Source organism: Strongylocentrotus purpuratus, unplaced genomic scaffold (assembly GCF_000002235.5).
Source record: "Strongylocentrotus purpuratus isolate Spur 01 unplaced genomic scaffold, Spur_5.0 spur5_scaffold_8, whole genome shotgun sequence".
Classification (NCBI taxonomy): Eukaryota; Metazoa; Echinodermata; class Echinoidea; order Camarodonta; family Strongylocentrotidae; genus Strongylocentrotus; species Strongylocentrotus purpuratus.
In genome coordinates, this window is record NW_022145614.1 from 1,571,456 (window position 1) to 1,586,752 (window position 15,297).

Below are 15,297 nucleotides of genomic sequence, written 5' to 3' on the forward strand. Positions count from 1 at the left end.
TTTTATTGTAATTATGAAGCAGCCAATTATTATCAAGTACACGTAGAATTGCTGAAAGTTTGGCTGGGAATGAGAGACTGACACTTGTTTGCAGCTGTATTTTTCAATAAATTTATTACATTACTGAATTGCCAAGATATCGTCTGAAAATGTCGCAAAGTGATATAGGGGACTGGTATCGCGGAATTCCGCAGATAACACGGTATTGGTTCACTGGTTCCATAATAGTCCCACTCATTGCCCGATTTGGGTTGGTTAGCATGAAATCATTGATCCTCAGCTTTGAACTCGTTTTCTACAGATTTCAGGTAAGGCCATCTTCAGTTTGCAGATTATCAGTTTTTTTTAAGTGTAAGGAAGTGCAATAAGCACTCTTTTACGAATGTGCATCAATTGTCAAACTAAATTCTGGGCCTTGTTGAAAAAAACAACAATAATGAATGATTTCGGCTGACGAAGCTAAGTCGACTCGTATTCTAGATCTACAAAGAATTTTGTGCATTGAGCATGTTGAGCGCTGTCCAGTGAGTTTACGCGCTCCCATTTGGCTGATTTGCTCGAGTGGCTTTAAATTTAAGTGAGAGAGAGCCTACTTAACTTAAGCACAATTTAAGTTCGATGGCAATGTCAATACGTGGGATCCGATAGGTCAAACGCAGACACAGTCAATAGACCTAGATGGAGTCGGGCTAACTCGGCCCAGCTGGAAAAACTGGGCCGAGATGTCCCGACCTGATTAATCGATCGAGAGATACCAATGTGTATATGTTTGTGCTCTTTGTGACTTAATAATGCCCTTTCCAACCAAAATCTTTAATGGAATTGTGTTAAATGATACCAATGAAGACAATTTATAACTTATCTTTAGGTAAAATGACAAAAAAATGACATTTCGGACAATTTACTCACAGCTCGCAATCCGCATTGCCGCACGTACATTAAATGTGCGTTGTATCTACTCGGACCACTGAAATTCGAGCAGTGTTTTCGTCGGTAAATCACTGCAAAAATATCATTTTTATCTCGTATGAAGGTCTATTTTTTATTCCTGACACAGATTTCATTATTGAGAAGTCGAATATAGTACATTTTAGATGAGATGGTTGATGTTTGTTCACATTCTTTCGTCCTGGCCGTAAATTAGCAGACTACTGCCTAGTGCTACCGCAGCAGCTCAGCTCAGTGTGCAGCTAGCCGTACAGCGCCGCCGGCCGGGTCGGCGGGGGAATTCACTGACTCGGCGCCCGTACCGGGCCGCTGCACTGCATTGCATGATTGTACTGCCCAATTTGATCGAGTGATGTGAGTATAACTAATCAAACTAGATCTATATCTACTGTATTATCATTATTCATTCCGAGTAGAATATCCAATTTGATTTAGTGAGTAAACTAGACCTAGATCTCTATCTACTGTAGCTACATCATTATCATATACTAGATTAGTCATTCAGAGTAGAATATTCGATTAATGAAGGAATGGAATTTTTCTTTTTCATAATCAGATAATCATATTTCACTCCTAAAAGTTAAAGACTTGATAAATAGCTAGATCTAACGTAAGGGCCTAGCGTAGTACTGTAAGTGAAGTGAGCTGAAGAATCGCCTTCTTCTTTTATTTTGGAGGGGCAGGCGCGTAGCCAGGGGGGGGGGGGGGGCAGTGGGGGCAGTCGCCCCCCCCCAAAAAAAAAAAAAGAGAAAAAAAAAGAAACAGGAAGAGGACGTAGGAAGAAAAAGGATTAAGAGTCGAGAACGGTACGATGGGAGGGATGGAGATGGTGACAAGATGGTGAGAGGGATGGAGACGGGAGGGATGGAGACGTCTCCATCCCTTTAATCATCAATATCTTCTTCATCCCTTACATCATCAAAATTGTCTCCATCCATCTCATCATCTCCAATTCTCCATCCCTCACATTGTCTCCATCCCTCTCATCATCTCCATCCCTCACATTGTCTCCATCCCTTTCATTATCAATATCGTCTCCATTCCTCTCATCATCTCCATCCCTTACATCATCAACATTGTCTCCATTATGTATTATGCCACGTTGTGGAAATGCAATTTTATTTTTTTAATTCATTATTTGTTTATAGTATGTACATATACAGGTACACAAGATCAGATATAAATCTGTTAACCCCCAGCCCCCCCCCCCCCAAAAAAAAATTGTAACATGCAGATGACACGCCACACCATTCCTTGTGTTGTGGTATTGGTACGTATTATTTCATATGCAATTTACAAGGCAAAAAAAAATCTGAATAAATAAAGTTAAAACAATTAAATAAAAATGAGGACATTTCTGAAAAACACACATAATAGCAATAAACATTATTTGTTTACGACTCCAAGATACAAATTCCAACAATATGACGTCAAGCTGACTCAAAATAACAAATGATAAGCAGGTGTAATCGTGTATTAATTTTATGCCACGTTGTGGTAATGCAATTTTGTTTTTTTATTTATTATTTATTTATAGTATACATATTTATACAGGTACTGTAGAGATATCTACATATGATCCTTGAGACAATGTGGTAATTTCATGGTTCTTTGTTTATTAACACTCAACTGAACTGCAATCATTTCCATACACCGGAATGTACAAAGTAGCAATAGTAGTAGTAGTTTAGTAGGTAAAACAAAGTTTTCCTTCCTTGAATCCGTGCCCACATCATATCATATCTGTAGTTTCCATGTGACAAGCCTAGCTACGTTTGTACAACAATTCCAGTCAATCTACAGTATCCTCAAAACAAAAACTAAATTTGGCTTCTTATATCTTGATCCTTACAGGTACACAAGATCAGATATAAATCTGTTAACCCCAAGCCCCCCCCCCAAAAAAAAATATAAAAATTGATTTTGCTCATAGATCTTTGCCTCTGTTGCTGATTACTAACTGGCCGAGATGGATGGGAGGTGGGGGGGGGGGGGGGCAGCTGCCTTTTAGAAATTTGAGGAACGGTTAAATTAATGACCAGTTGACCAAAGGTCCAGGAGAAGGCTTACCAGAATTAAGATCCCCCTGCCCAGGGGCGGCCGAGCGACTTCCAAAGTGGGGGGCACCAACAAAAAAGGGCACTTTCTGGAGAAAAAAAAGGGCACCTACAGTGGGAAATCTCAAAGCGAAAATATACAACTTTTTAGGCATTGGTATATACCCCTACATTGTGATTACATTATCAGGGATGATTTCAATATTTGTTTCTCTTCATACATCGTACAAGATATCGCTTAAGCATCAAACTTTACAGTTGGGTGTGATGTCTGAAAATGCATTTACGAGCGAGCGAAGCGAGCATGAAAAATTTCAAAGATCTATGAGGTCGCAGTGCGAAAAATTACATCTTATAAAGAGGAAAAAAGCCAATCGTGATGGGGTTATAAGCACATTCTCATAACGGAAGACTGAAAAGACCTTTGATAAGTAACATAATTATATCATCTTTAAATGCGAGCGAGCACAGCGAGCGAACTTTGGGGGAAATTGCTCTTAGTCGCCTTAAATAAGGGGCACGTTTAATGATTACATGAAAAGGGGACAATTATCGAAAGGGATAAGACACTTATAAGAAAAGAAAAGGAGCACGTGTCAAAGTACAAAGGATTATTATGAGAGGTGAAAATGAGGCATTTTTTCACTTGAAAAGAGGCACTCACCAGTGATGACAAAGAGGCGTTTACGAAAATGGGAAATAGGCATTTGTTGACGGAAAAGGGGCACCCATCAGATTTTGATAGGGGCATTTATAAGAGGTGAAAAGGGGATAGTTCCCTTATTAGAAAGGAAAAGGGGCACGTATCATTATTAAAAGGGGAATTATCAGAGTTGAAAAGGGGCATTGACCAGACATGAAAAGGGGCACTTATAATAAAGGAAAATGTGCATTTGTTGAATGAAAAGGGTGCACCGTACAGATTTTTAAAAGGGGCAGTTATGAGAAGGGGAAGGAACTCTTTCTTTTTAATGGGGGCACTTATCATAAGGAAAAGGTGCACTTATTAGAAAATAAGAGGGGCACATGTTAAAATGAAAGATGTGCTCATCCGAGTTTAAAAAAGGGGATAGTTATTAAAAGGAGAAGGGGCACTTCTTACAAAGGAAAAAAAGGAGAAAAGTAAAAGGAGCACCTCTCAGTTTTGAATAGGGCAATTATCAGAGGTAAAGGGGGCACTTATTAAAAGTGAAAAGGGGCACTTCTCGTACTTGAAAAGAGGCACTTGAGATTAAAAAGGGCACTTATTCAAGATTATTTCAAGATTTATGAGAATGGAAAATGGACACTTATTGCAAAGGAAAATGGGAACATGTCGAAAGAAAAGGGGCACGTGTCAAAAATAAAAAAGGGCACTCGTCAGAGGTGAAAAGGGGGAAGGGGCACTTTTACTAAGTAATAGGGGCACTTGTCAAATGAAAAGGGGCACCTTTCCTATGTAAAAAGGGGCACTTTTGGGGTATCTGAAAAAGTGGGGGCACTGTGCCCCCCCCGGGAGGTCCGCCTCTGCCCCTGCCCCTCCATGCACCGGCATGCATTGCAATATCATGTCTTAATTGCTTTGCTTTTTATATATCTCTTTGATTCCCAGAAAAAGGGCACAAAAAGGAGATTTTTTTGTTTGTTTGGGGGGGGGGTGGTGGGGGCTGCATTATTTATACAAAAAACTTGAAGCCAATACCTTAATTCTTTTCGTAGAATTTTTTTGAAGCAGCCCCCTCCAAAAAAATAAGAAGGCGATTCTTCAGCTCACTTCTCTGCTTAGAGTAGTAGGCTAGGCCCTTACGTTAGATCTAGCTATATTATCAAGTCTTTAACTTTTAGGAGTAAAATATGATTATCTGATTATGAAAAAAGAAAAATTCCATTCCTGGATATTCTACTCTGAATGAGTATATGATAATGATGTAGCTATGTACAGTAGATATAGATCTAGGTCTAGTTTACTCACTAAATCAAATTGGATATTCTACTCGGAATGAATAATGATAATACAGTAAATATAGATCTAGTTTGATTAGTTATACTCGCATCACTCGATCAAATTGGGCAGTACAATCATGCAATGCAGTGCAGCGGCCCGGTACGGGCGCCGAGTCAGTGAATTCCCCCGCCGACCCGGCCGGCGGCGCTGTACGGCTAGCTGCACACTGAGCTGAGCTGCTGCGGTAGCACTAGGCAGTAGTCTGCTAATTTACGGCCAGGACGAAAGAATGTGAACAAACATCAACCATCTCGTCTAAAATGTACTATATTCGACTTCTCAATAATGAAATCTGTGTCAGGAATAAAAAATAGACCTTCATACGAGATAAAAATGATATTTTTGCAGTGATTTACCGACAAAAACACTGCTCGAATTTCAGTGGTCCGAGTAGATACAACGCACATTTAATGTACGTGCGGCAATGCGGATTGCGAGCTGTGAGTAAATTGTCCGAAATGTCATTTTTTTGTCATTTTACCTAAAGATAAGTTATAAATTGTCTTCATTGGTATCATTTAACACAATTCCATTAAAGATTTTGGTTGGAAAGGGCATTATTAAGTCACAAAGAGCACAAACATATACACATTGGTATCTCTCGATCGATTAATCAGGTCGGGACATCTCGGCCCAGTTTTTCCAGCTGGGCCGAGTAGTCCCGTGGGCCGAGTTAGCCCGGATTCCAATATTCACCTAGATCTATATTAAAAAAAGAGTTATCTTTTCTCTTTTTTCTTATTCTTATGAGGGTCTAGATCATTCGTAAAGTTCAATTGAACATTTTTTTTAGCACAATGGCAAGTGTCTAGCCCTTTTCAGAGCTTTTATTTTGCAATAGATAGGCAAATTCATGCAAAAAAATATATTCAAAAAATTGACTTGAAAACACATCAGACAATTAGTCTGAACCGAGTCAGGAGCAGATTTGAAGAAATTGTATTTTTAAATGTTGTAAAACCAAAGATATAAGAAGAAAACTGACCAAGTATCTGTACTAAAAATCGTACATGTAAAACTGGTCGTACACATTCGACAGCTTTAAATGACGCGCACGGTTGCGTTACGTGCGTTCTCGAATCCAAACTCGTACCTCACACACACACTCTCACCATACCGCGAATGGTCCGTCGTGGGGAGCTAGCCGGCTGAGAGTTTGCAGCGTTCGGAGCTCCGCAGCGCGCCATTTTAGCGGGACTCTGAAAGGTTCGCGGTGGGAAGGCAGCGGCCTAGCTTTTTGCCCAAACAACGCTAGATCGGCTGCTGGCAAAATGAAAATAACTACGATCGAGAACATCGTCGGTTTCTTAACTTTTCAGTTAGATAATTCTGAATTCTAATTGAGACTATATAATAAATTAAATCGACAAAGAAACCTCGGTAGAACTCTTATAACTGTACAAAAGCTTGTTTATTTCTTCATTTGACATTTTGTTTTCGACCATTTTTTCGTGCGCGAGTCAATGCAAACTATGTATTACCAAACTTTCAACACGCAAGGAACGGGGAACACTCGCGGACCTCGTATCAATTTCGTTGCAAAAAAAAAATCAAGGGTGATTTTGAAGCAGTGAAGAATATTGGCGCTGCAATGCGCAGAAATATACTTGAAAGAAACTTAAAAAATCATACCTGAATTTTCAGAAAATCGTATTTGTATTAGTGTACCTAGATGTGAATTGTTTATAACTCAGATTTTATGAAGATTTGTTGGGAAAAAATGTCAATTTTTTCCGTTTGGTGGTCATTTCTAGGCTAATATTTTAAAAGTTACTTCAGTAATGGTCCCAATGTTTCTCTTATCATACTCGCATGTTATTCCTACAAAGATTAAACATAGGATGGTTAAGGGTAAGACCGGATAACATTATAAAAAAGATATATCCTTCCAACCTCCCATATCCAAGTTTTGGGCTGATTATTGCTGACCCACCGCAGCAAGGCCATTCAGATTTTCGTACGCGACCGAAGCGCCCTCTAGTGCCCCATGAATGTGCCTACAATAGAGGATGTTAATCACATGACGTGATGCAGTTGAGTGTCCTCAGCTCAGCTATTCAGTGTACCCTGTAAGTTGGGGCTCTGATCGGATCGGAAGATCGGAGTGACACCCATGCACCTTTGATCGGTATCGGATCGGAAGATCGACCAAAAAAATTGGCCGTTTTTAAAAAAAAAAAAATTTTTTTTTAATGATGAACATTTTGCTGATTTTTTTCCGATCATTTTTATTGATCGGTGATCGGAAATTATTATCCGATCACCCCTGATCGGATCGGTATCGGCGTTCTATCTGATGATCGGTAACAGGGTTAATTCAGTGCTAATCTCTGAAGATTAGCTTCAGAGGCATGATTAATGTTAATTTTCTCTTGTTTTTTTAAACAGATATGGAGGACAATAACGGCAGTTTTCTTCTTTCCAATCACTCCAATGACTGGTTTTCATTATCTCATTCAACTCTACTTTTTGTACAGCTACTCGACAAGATTAGAAACAGGTTTGTTACTAACAATGTTAGATAGAGTATACCCAGACGTTGTGTTGCTGAACAGATTGTGTATCTGGACAGTTGATTTAACACAGCAATTTAAGTTCACAAGCAATTTTCTGAAATCTTTTAAGATTTGAATATTGGACAATATTATAAAGGACAAATATTCAGGATGGTTGGTTAGTGCTATTTGATGAATATTTTTGTTAAATTTCTAGGTAAGAGAAGAGGCTTTTTGTTTGTTAATTGTCTGGACACCCCCCCCCCCCCTTCCTCCATCTACCTTAACTAAAATGTTATCAAGAGAGAGAGGGGAAGAGAGAAAACAAAATATTAGCAGGGCATATTCATTATATAATAAAACCATAGAGAAAAATTTAGGTCATAATAAAGATCGTGCAAATTAGTAGAGTATGAGTCAAATATTGTCAGTTAACAATCAAGTTGTGATAAGCTACGAAATTGTGGTACATTCATATGCTCAAACTACTGTACATTGAATAGTGTATTTAATGCAGCTAACAATCCTGAATTTACATAACTCTTTTTCCAATTCTTTTTAAATTTTGTTATGATGTCATCATTTCTTCTTCTTATCTACTTATTGTGTATTTATACCTTTTGATACAGTTTTTACACATGTACTTTTTATCAATCTTCTATTTATTTTGTAGGCATCTTTGATGGCAGACCAGCAGACTATGTTTTCATGCTCATATTCAATTGGATATGCCTTGTTGTATCCTTTTCAGCATTTCAAAACTTTTAATTTTACTTTAAGTTTTGTATTGGGGCTTTGTAGTAGATATAGAAAAATTTAAGGAATGGTTTATAATAGACATTTCACTGAGCAAGCATCCAAAGTAAGAATCCAATCCAATTCAAAAAGTATTTTATGTAGTACTTTTTCTTGCAGTTACGAAGCTTTGAAAACATGCTCAACACCTTTGGGCCACTGAAACAATAATACATCACTTCACAAAAGACCAGTTAAGCAAATTCAATCCATGTTATATAGAATCAATTTGTCTCATTGATCATTGTTAAGTCCAAATAATATACCGATACATGTGTAGTGTATCCTGATTACTTTGTATAAATGATAAGATGGGTGTGTTTTTCCATATTTTTTTTATATTTTTTCTCTGCCAAAACATCTGAAGAAGGTAAAAGATTTGAATTCAGGATCTTACACAAAGATCTTAATTGATTACTGATTTCTTTAACTATTTGTTTGACCAGATTATTGGATTTATAGCACCTCTAATGGTAAGTTGAATGTGTTTTTTTAATCTTTCTGTTGTCAATTTTATGGAATATGTTCCGTTTTGTTATGTTGGTTAATCTTGTTAGAAGAAATTGATGCTCTTTTTAACAATAGCAGTAGAATTGTATTAAATTGTCTTTCAAGGGAAAACATATCATAAAAAAGGGTGTAAATAGACATTGACCACATTTTTTGTTGTTAGATAGCATGCTTTCAATTAAATTAAATTTAATTGATGATAGTTATCAATTACAATGCTTTGCAACCAAATGCTGAATTGACCATGTTTACATTGTCTTGACTGCATATTTCACATGAGATCATAATACAAAACATCATGAATTACATTAAAAATCATATACAATTTTCCTGATAAATACTGTAAAGGACAAGAGTTTTAGCATTAACTTCATGTAACTAACTTTCAGATTGAGTAAGCTGATGAGATATACATTCTGTTGCCTTACAGACCGGATCTATTCCTAATTACTTTATTCTGCTTTCTCTTAGATGCTGATGGAGCCAATGATACTTAGCGCCCTCTATGTTTGGTGTCAGCTCAACCGTGATACAATAGTTTCATTCTGGTTTGGCACAAGATTCAAGGCCATGTATCTTCCCTGGGTCCTCGTAGCTTTCAATTGGATTCTCAGAGGAGGGTATGCTATTTTTTTCTAACATCGATTTGACACTTGCTTCTAAAACATTTTCTCCAAGCATTATTTACTATTTAGGGTTCATGCTGAGGTTGTGAATCTCTGTTATGTTTGTGATTAGGGTTAGGTATAATTTTTGATCCAGAGTTGACGAGGGGAATGTAATTAGTTTTAGAAATTGACCACAGAACAATTGCCATTGGAGCATAATGATATTGTACAATGACAATTTCTGTATGTACCAAAATCTTATTCTCTTACAAGAGACAACCAGTCAAATAATGTGCAAATATCTCACATTATTTTGGATGTATTTTTATTCTACATATTATTTAATGCACAGTGGTTTTTAAGCTATTGTTATTTTAGTATTATCTGGAATTAGACAGGCTTCATGATTGAATGTACAAGTAAAATTAGTGGTTTTGTCCTTATGAATTACTGTAGTAAGTTATTTTACTTCAAATAAACATGTACCTTTATTGCATGTAAAAAGATCAGGGGGGTGTTTCACAAAGATCCTAAGTAGAACTTAACACTAAGTTGGACTTAAAAATTATGGACAGCCATTGGAGCCTTAAAATGAAATATATCCAAAAGCAGAAATTCAAGTGTTTTAGACTTTTTTATAAATTCCACGCCAAGAACATGAAATCTCCCATGATAATAGGAAATATGAATGATTTGAATCAACATTTTATGCCTTCTACAAAGAAATTTACAAAATATTTTCAAGGATGCTAATGGCTTCCCATAATATTTAAGTCCAACTTAGAGTTAAGTTCGACTTAGAATCCTTGTGAAACACCCCCCAGGTCTTTTATGTATTTGTATTCTTGGTTTGTAAATTTCTCAACGCATGACTGTAAGACTCATACAAATCTCCTTTCTTTTTTCCCCCTTTTTACAGTGGACTAGCTGAATTGATTGGTATTGTGGTTGGTCATCTCTACTTCTTTCTCATGTTCAAGTACCCTCAAGACTTTGGCGGAACTGCTTTCCTCTCTACTCCCCAATTCTTGTAAGTTATCAAACTTTTCATAATGTTACCCAAATAAAATTAGACGTTCAATTTTTAGGCCTGTTTTACTGTAATTCTCTCCATGTCTGTCCACATTCACACTTTGTTCAGGTATTCTGGATTAATTTATTAATATTTATACAACTCACTCCCAGATCCTATTAAAATGATTGGTCACGTGCGGTCAAGTGTGATTCATTTACTGAGCCTATTGCACTTGTTTTCATGAAAAGGAGTGCAATATTTTCCAGTACTATTGAACTCGTTTTCGGAGCGCGCAGTGGTGCTCGTAGAGGGTAGAGGGCTTAATACTGCGTGTGCATGGGTCTATTCTTGCGCAGCACTGCGTAAATGGGTGTAGAGGTAAAGTGCGCTTGCTATATCTATACTTATGTGTGCGCACTAAATTGAAACTTATTAAAGCTTGAGATTTATTTGTCAGCCATATACTGACACAAAACAATCTTGAATTAATTCTTTTTTCATCAAATGACAAGGATCTAGGAGTTTTGTTGTATAAAACATATGATGCATGTTTTCATTTGTTTATTATAGGATCTATCCGCCCTCGTTGATGCTGTGTGTATTTATCGCACTCAGCCTAACGGCTTCGTGCCATAGATACACACAGCCTCAACTCGAGTGCGGATAGATCGTATAATGAACTCATGCGCATGCATCATTTGTATAATAGAGAACCGTATCAGAAGTAAGGTCAGGAATAAGCTTGTTAGTAAGATTATAAAGTGAACTAGCCTACACACAAACTAGCCAAAACACAGTATTTACAAAATTTGAACTAATGGATTCAGAATTCAGTAATTCTGAAATTTCTTGAAATGTAAGCTTTTCAGATAATTTTTTAAAGGGTCTATATGGGTCTATTTTTTTTAAAAACTGCATCCCAAATTAGTTTCCCCCCCCCCCCCAAAAAAAAAAAAAATCTGATATCATCTGATTGTCGATGCTTTGGCTTTTAATAATGGTAATTCATTTTTTTTAAAATCATATTTGTGCTATAGACATAAGCACTATGCAAAAGACCTGTATAGTAATATTGTTATTGCTTCTGTTTCCTAACAGATACAAATATTTCCCAAATCGTCGTGGAGGAGTAAGTGGATTTGGTGAGGCACCCTCTTTCAGGAGAGATCGACCAGACGACAGAGGGCAAGGTCAGGGGCGTCATAACTGGGGCCAGGGAAACGTCCTAGGAGGCGCTAACTAAGTTCTTTCATTGTCTGTAAGTCTTGGAAATAAGAATACCATCAACAGCTCCTTGCTTGATGGAGCTTATTTTCTTGGTATTGTACAGTCAAACCTGCTTTAGTGACCACTTGCCTATAAAGATCACTTTTCTTGTCTCCCTTGGGTAGTCTTTATAGACAGGTTCCACTGTATATACAGTTACTTGTAAAATTATCTTATTGCTTTTAAGCTATAAAGCGAATACATCTGGTATTAGGTGATTAATTAGGAGGCAAACGTTATTGTGCTTATAGGTAGGCAACCAGGAGGCTTGCAATTCCATCTAAGGGTGTCTTTGGAAGGAGACCACTTAGAGCACTATGTTGCCGAAGAGTAGTATGGCACCGACTTGGTTTATAACCCCAAACATCCTTGTTCAACACTACTTAACTAAATTCTGTACCATTGCTTCTTTCTTCATATCTCAAAACATATTGTGTGTATGCCCAAGGTCCTACTTTTGTGTAAGTGTTTGATTATTTAATAACATGCCTATTCAAAGAGTCTCTTCTGGAGGGAATTCCAGATCTCTTTTCTTATTGAAAGTGCCTTACATGTTTTATGATTCATGTGCACACATATTAATGTACTATAGTATTCACCATTAGTTAAAGTATGTTGCTTTGTTTAAACTGTGTGTAAATCTATGAAAAAAATACAGGAAAATAAAACATATTAGACATTTTCATGCTACTTGCTATACACAGCAATTTGAAATGTATGTATCCGGATGAAGATCAGTATTTACATTAGAGCTTGTACGCTATGTAATGATATTGTGGATTGATTTGATGAAAACCAGATTAGGGATGGCTATATTGCACACAATGTTAATGAAACATGAAATACAGTGTAGTTTTGAATAATGAGACTTTAGCATTATTGTGTTGCATTTACTGTACATCATTGAATCATGTTTTGTATTTAGTGTACGTTGCCTGAAACGCCCATGCATGTACTTTGACATTGTAAGTTGCAATATGGATATCCTTTCATTGCTGGTAATCTACATTGATACATTAATTATTGATGAAGTAAACTACAGGTAGAAGTACATGCCATGATGTACTGGTAGCAAGTAAATAATGATCCTGTGCATTAATCCTGTTATAAAGAAATTCATGTCACTTTATTTCAAATCAACTGAAAAAGTGAAAGACCACTCAACAATGAAAGGTTCTCACTTTGAAAAATTACATTACGGATGTAATTTTTAGTTGTAGGCAGTGCTTTTAGTTATAGAAAAACATGTATGACCATATTATTGGAAAGGTCATATGATTTGATTCATGTCTCTACACTTTTGACTTATATTTGTAACCATGACAATAACAAAACCCTTCAATTGTGAATTTGTATACAATGTGAAGATTAAGAGCTTTAGGACAGCTGTATACCTTCTTGTAAGCTTAATACATGTATTTGTATTACATTCTTGTACAGTTGTCTATTTATTGTGGTTATGTTTATATATGTATCGTGTTAAATAGAGTAACAGGGCTGTCAACCCTCTCGCACTTGGAGGGAGTCTCACGCTACCAGCGCATTCTCCCGCCGTCCCACCCTTCCTCCCGCTCCCGTGTAGAATCTCCCGGTTTATGACAAAAATGCCCGCCAAACATGGTAACATCAATTTTTTTTTCAAGGGGGGGGGGGGAGAGGTAGTGAGCATTCATTTTTTAAATAATAATTTTTGTTTATTACTCAACTCCTCCTCCCCCCCCCTCCCATTCAGCAAAAAAAATAATTTGCAAACAATCTCTCCTCCAAGCAGTTCTTCAGAGTTGACAGCCCTTGAGTAATGAGTTTTAATAGAAAGAGAGAGAGGGAAAAAAAATGTAAACCTGAAATGACAGCATTATTTCAAGTACATATAAGTTGTATATAATATTCATCTCCCCGTCTAACATATATAATGTGAATAAATATTGTTGCTTGGCTTACTATCATCTTGGTACGATATCGTTGGTAATAGATTTTGGTCATACTTATATAATATTAAATGGCTTTAAGTGTGATACAAGAATATATTGCTCAAGCTATGACAATATTGGACGAGTCGAAGATGAGTCTAATATTGTTTTAGCGAGAGCAATATATTTTGGTATCACACAAAAATTAAGCCATACAATATCATTATTATCTATATTAGTCTAACCAGTGAAATAACAAAATTTGACTTACCTCTGTAAATTTAATTTTTTCTTCTTTTTCGTGTGATATTGATAGTTGAAGTTCCCGGATGACTGAGCAATACGAAAACAATATTGGTCAGTCATCCGGGTACTGCGCTAAAGATATTGAATACATTGATTTATTGTACCACTTGGAAGCCTTATATAGATAATAGTCCTAAATATTGAGAAATGTGCTTTGCATAGTAGATTTCCATGATTTTAAGTTCCTATATTCCCTTTGTAAATCACCATCCATCATCTGAAGCTTATCTTGGTCTGACTGAAACATTATTCTATTTCTATGAATGTACATGAAAGTGAGAAGGAATAAATTCATTCATTTCAACCTCACTTTTTTGTACGTTTTATATAATGATGACATGATGTTGAGAAAGTGAGCAGAATGAAACAGAAATTATTGCTAGCTAACCTGAGCTATAGGCTCAAGTGAGATGCCGATCACTTTTCGTCCGTCCTTTAAACTTTTTACATATTCAACTTTTTATCAAAAATTTATAGCCAGATTTTCACCAATCTTGGTAGAAATTATACTTAAAGCAAGGGAGATCTAAAGTTGTCCAAATTGGATATGTTACCACAAGAGGGGCAGTACCCCCAAAATGTCTTCGTGGCAGTAATTGCACATTTTTTTGTTTAAAATACCTATGGCTGGATTCTAACGAAACTAGGTAGGAATCATCCTCAGGCAAGGGAGATCTAAAGTTCATACCAAAATGTTGGTAGGGATTCTGGCTAAACTTTGTAGGACTCATTTTTATGCGAAGAAGACCTAAATTTGTTTGTATGAGATACCTGTCCCTGCAGGGGACTTGGGAGCAGCACCCCTAAACTGCCCTACTGTTCCATAAATCTTATGTTCCTTGTGCAAAGGGGGTAGGAGCTAGGTCACTTATTGCGATGCCCCCACTTTTATCAGCTAAGGTGACCTCCTCTTGTTCATATTAGGATGAAACCCACAAGAATATTTATGCTTAGTAACAATGGAGTCTTTCTTTCTCTTTATTTTCAAGGGATGTCTGTCAACCTAGGTTTCCTATGATCACAACAGCATAATTATCCTTCTTAATGGGATAATTAAAATGCTTGAAATGTTAGTATTGTGAAACTGGCCAAAACCAACAATAAATGAATAAGACAACATCCCTTTTGAAATTACGGAGGTGTCACACATGGATAAGCAGTGCCTAACTCTTCTGTCACGGATGAGTACATGGCTGGCTCTGGGATTAAAAAAGAAAAGAAAGGGGAGTCCAATTTTCCCAAACGTGCGACAAGCAAAAAAAATAAAAAAAATTAACCCCCCTCCCCCCGTGACCCCTTCCCCGCTTTCTTCGGATATGCCTGTGCATGTTGTCTCCTCAATCTGTTTTGTATAGATGTGTGCATGTTATAGCCATCCTTTGTAGGAATAGCAAGAACACAAT

The 15,297-nt window shown here is 36.9% G+C and overlaps 1 protein-coding gene across 1 annotated transcript; it reads left to right on the forward strand.

The window, feature by feature from the left end:
• Positions 1 to 6: 6 nt before the first annotated feature.
• Positions 7 to 13,621, forward strand: LOC592785 (derlin-1). Its single transcript, XM_030975426.1, has 7 exons — positions 7 to 308; positions 7,378 to 7,489; positions 8,158 to 8,222; positions 8,726 to 8,752; positions 9,261 to 9,409; positions 10,317 to 10,427; positions 11,511 to 13,621. The coding sequence occupies exons 1-7, from the start codon at positions 150 to 152 to the stop codon at positions 11,653 to 11,655; spliced, it is 768 nt and encodes a 255-aa protein (XP_030831286.1). The 5' UTR covers positions 7 to 149; the 3' UTR covers positions 11,656 to 13,621.
• The last annotated feature ends 1,676 nt before the right edge of the window (positions 13,622 to 15,297 follow it).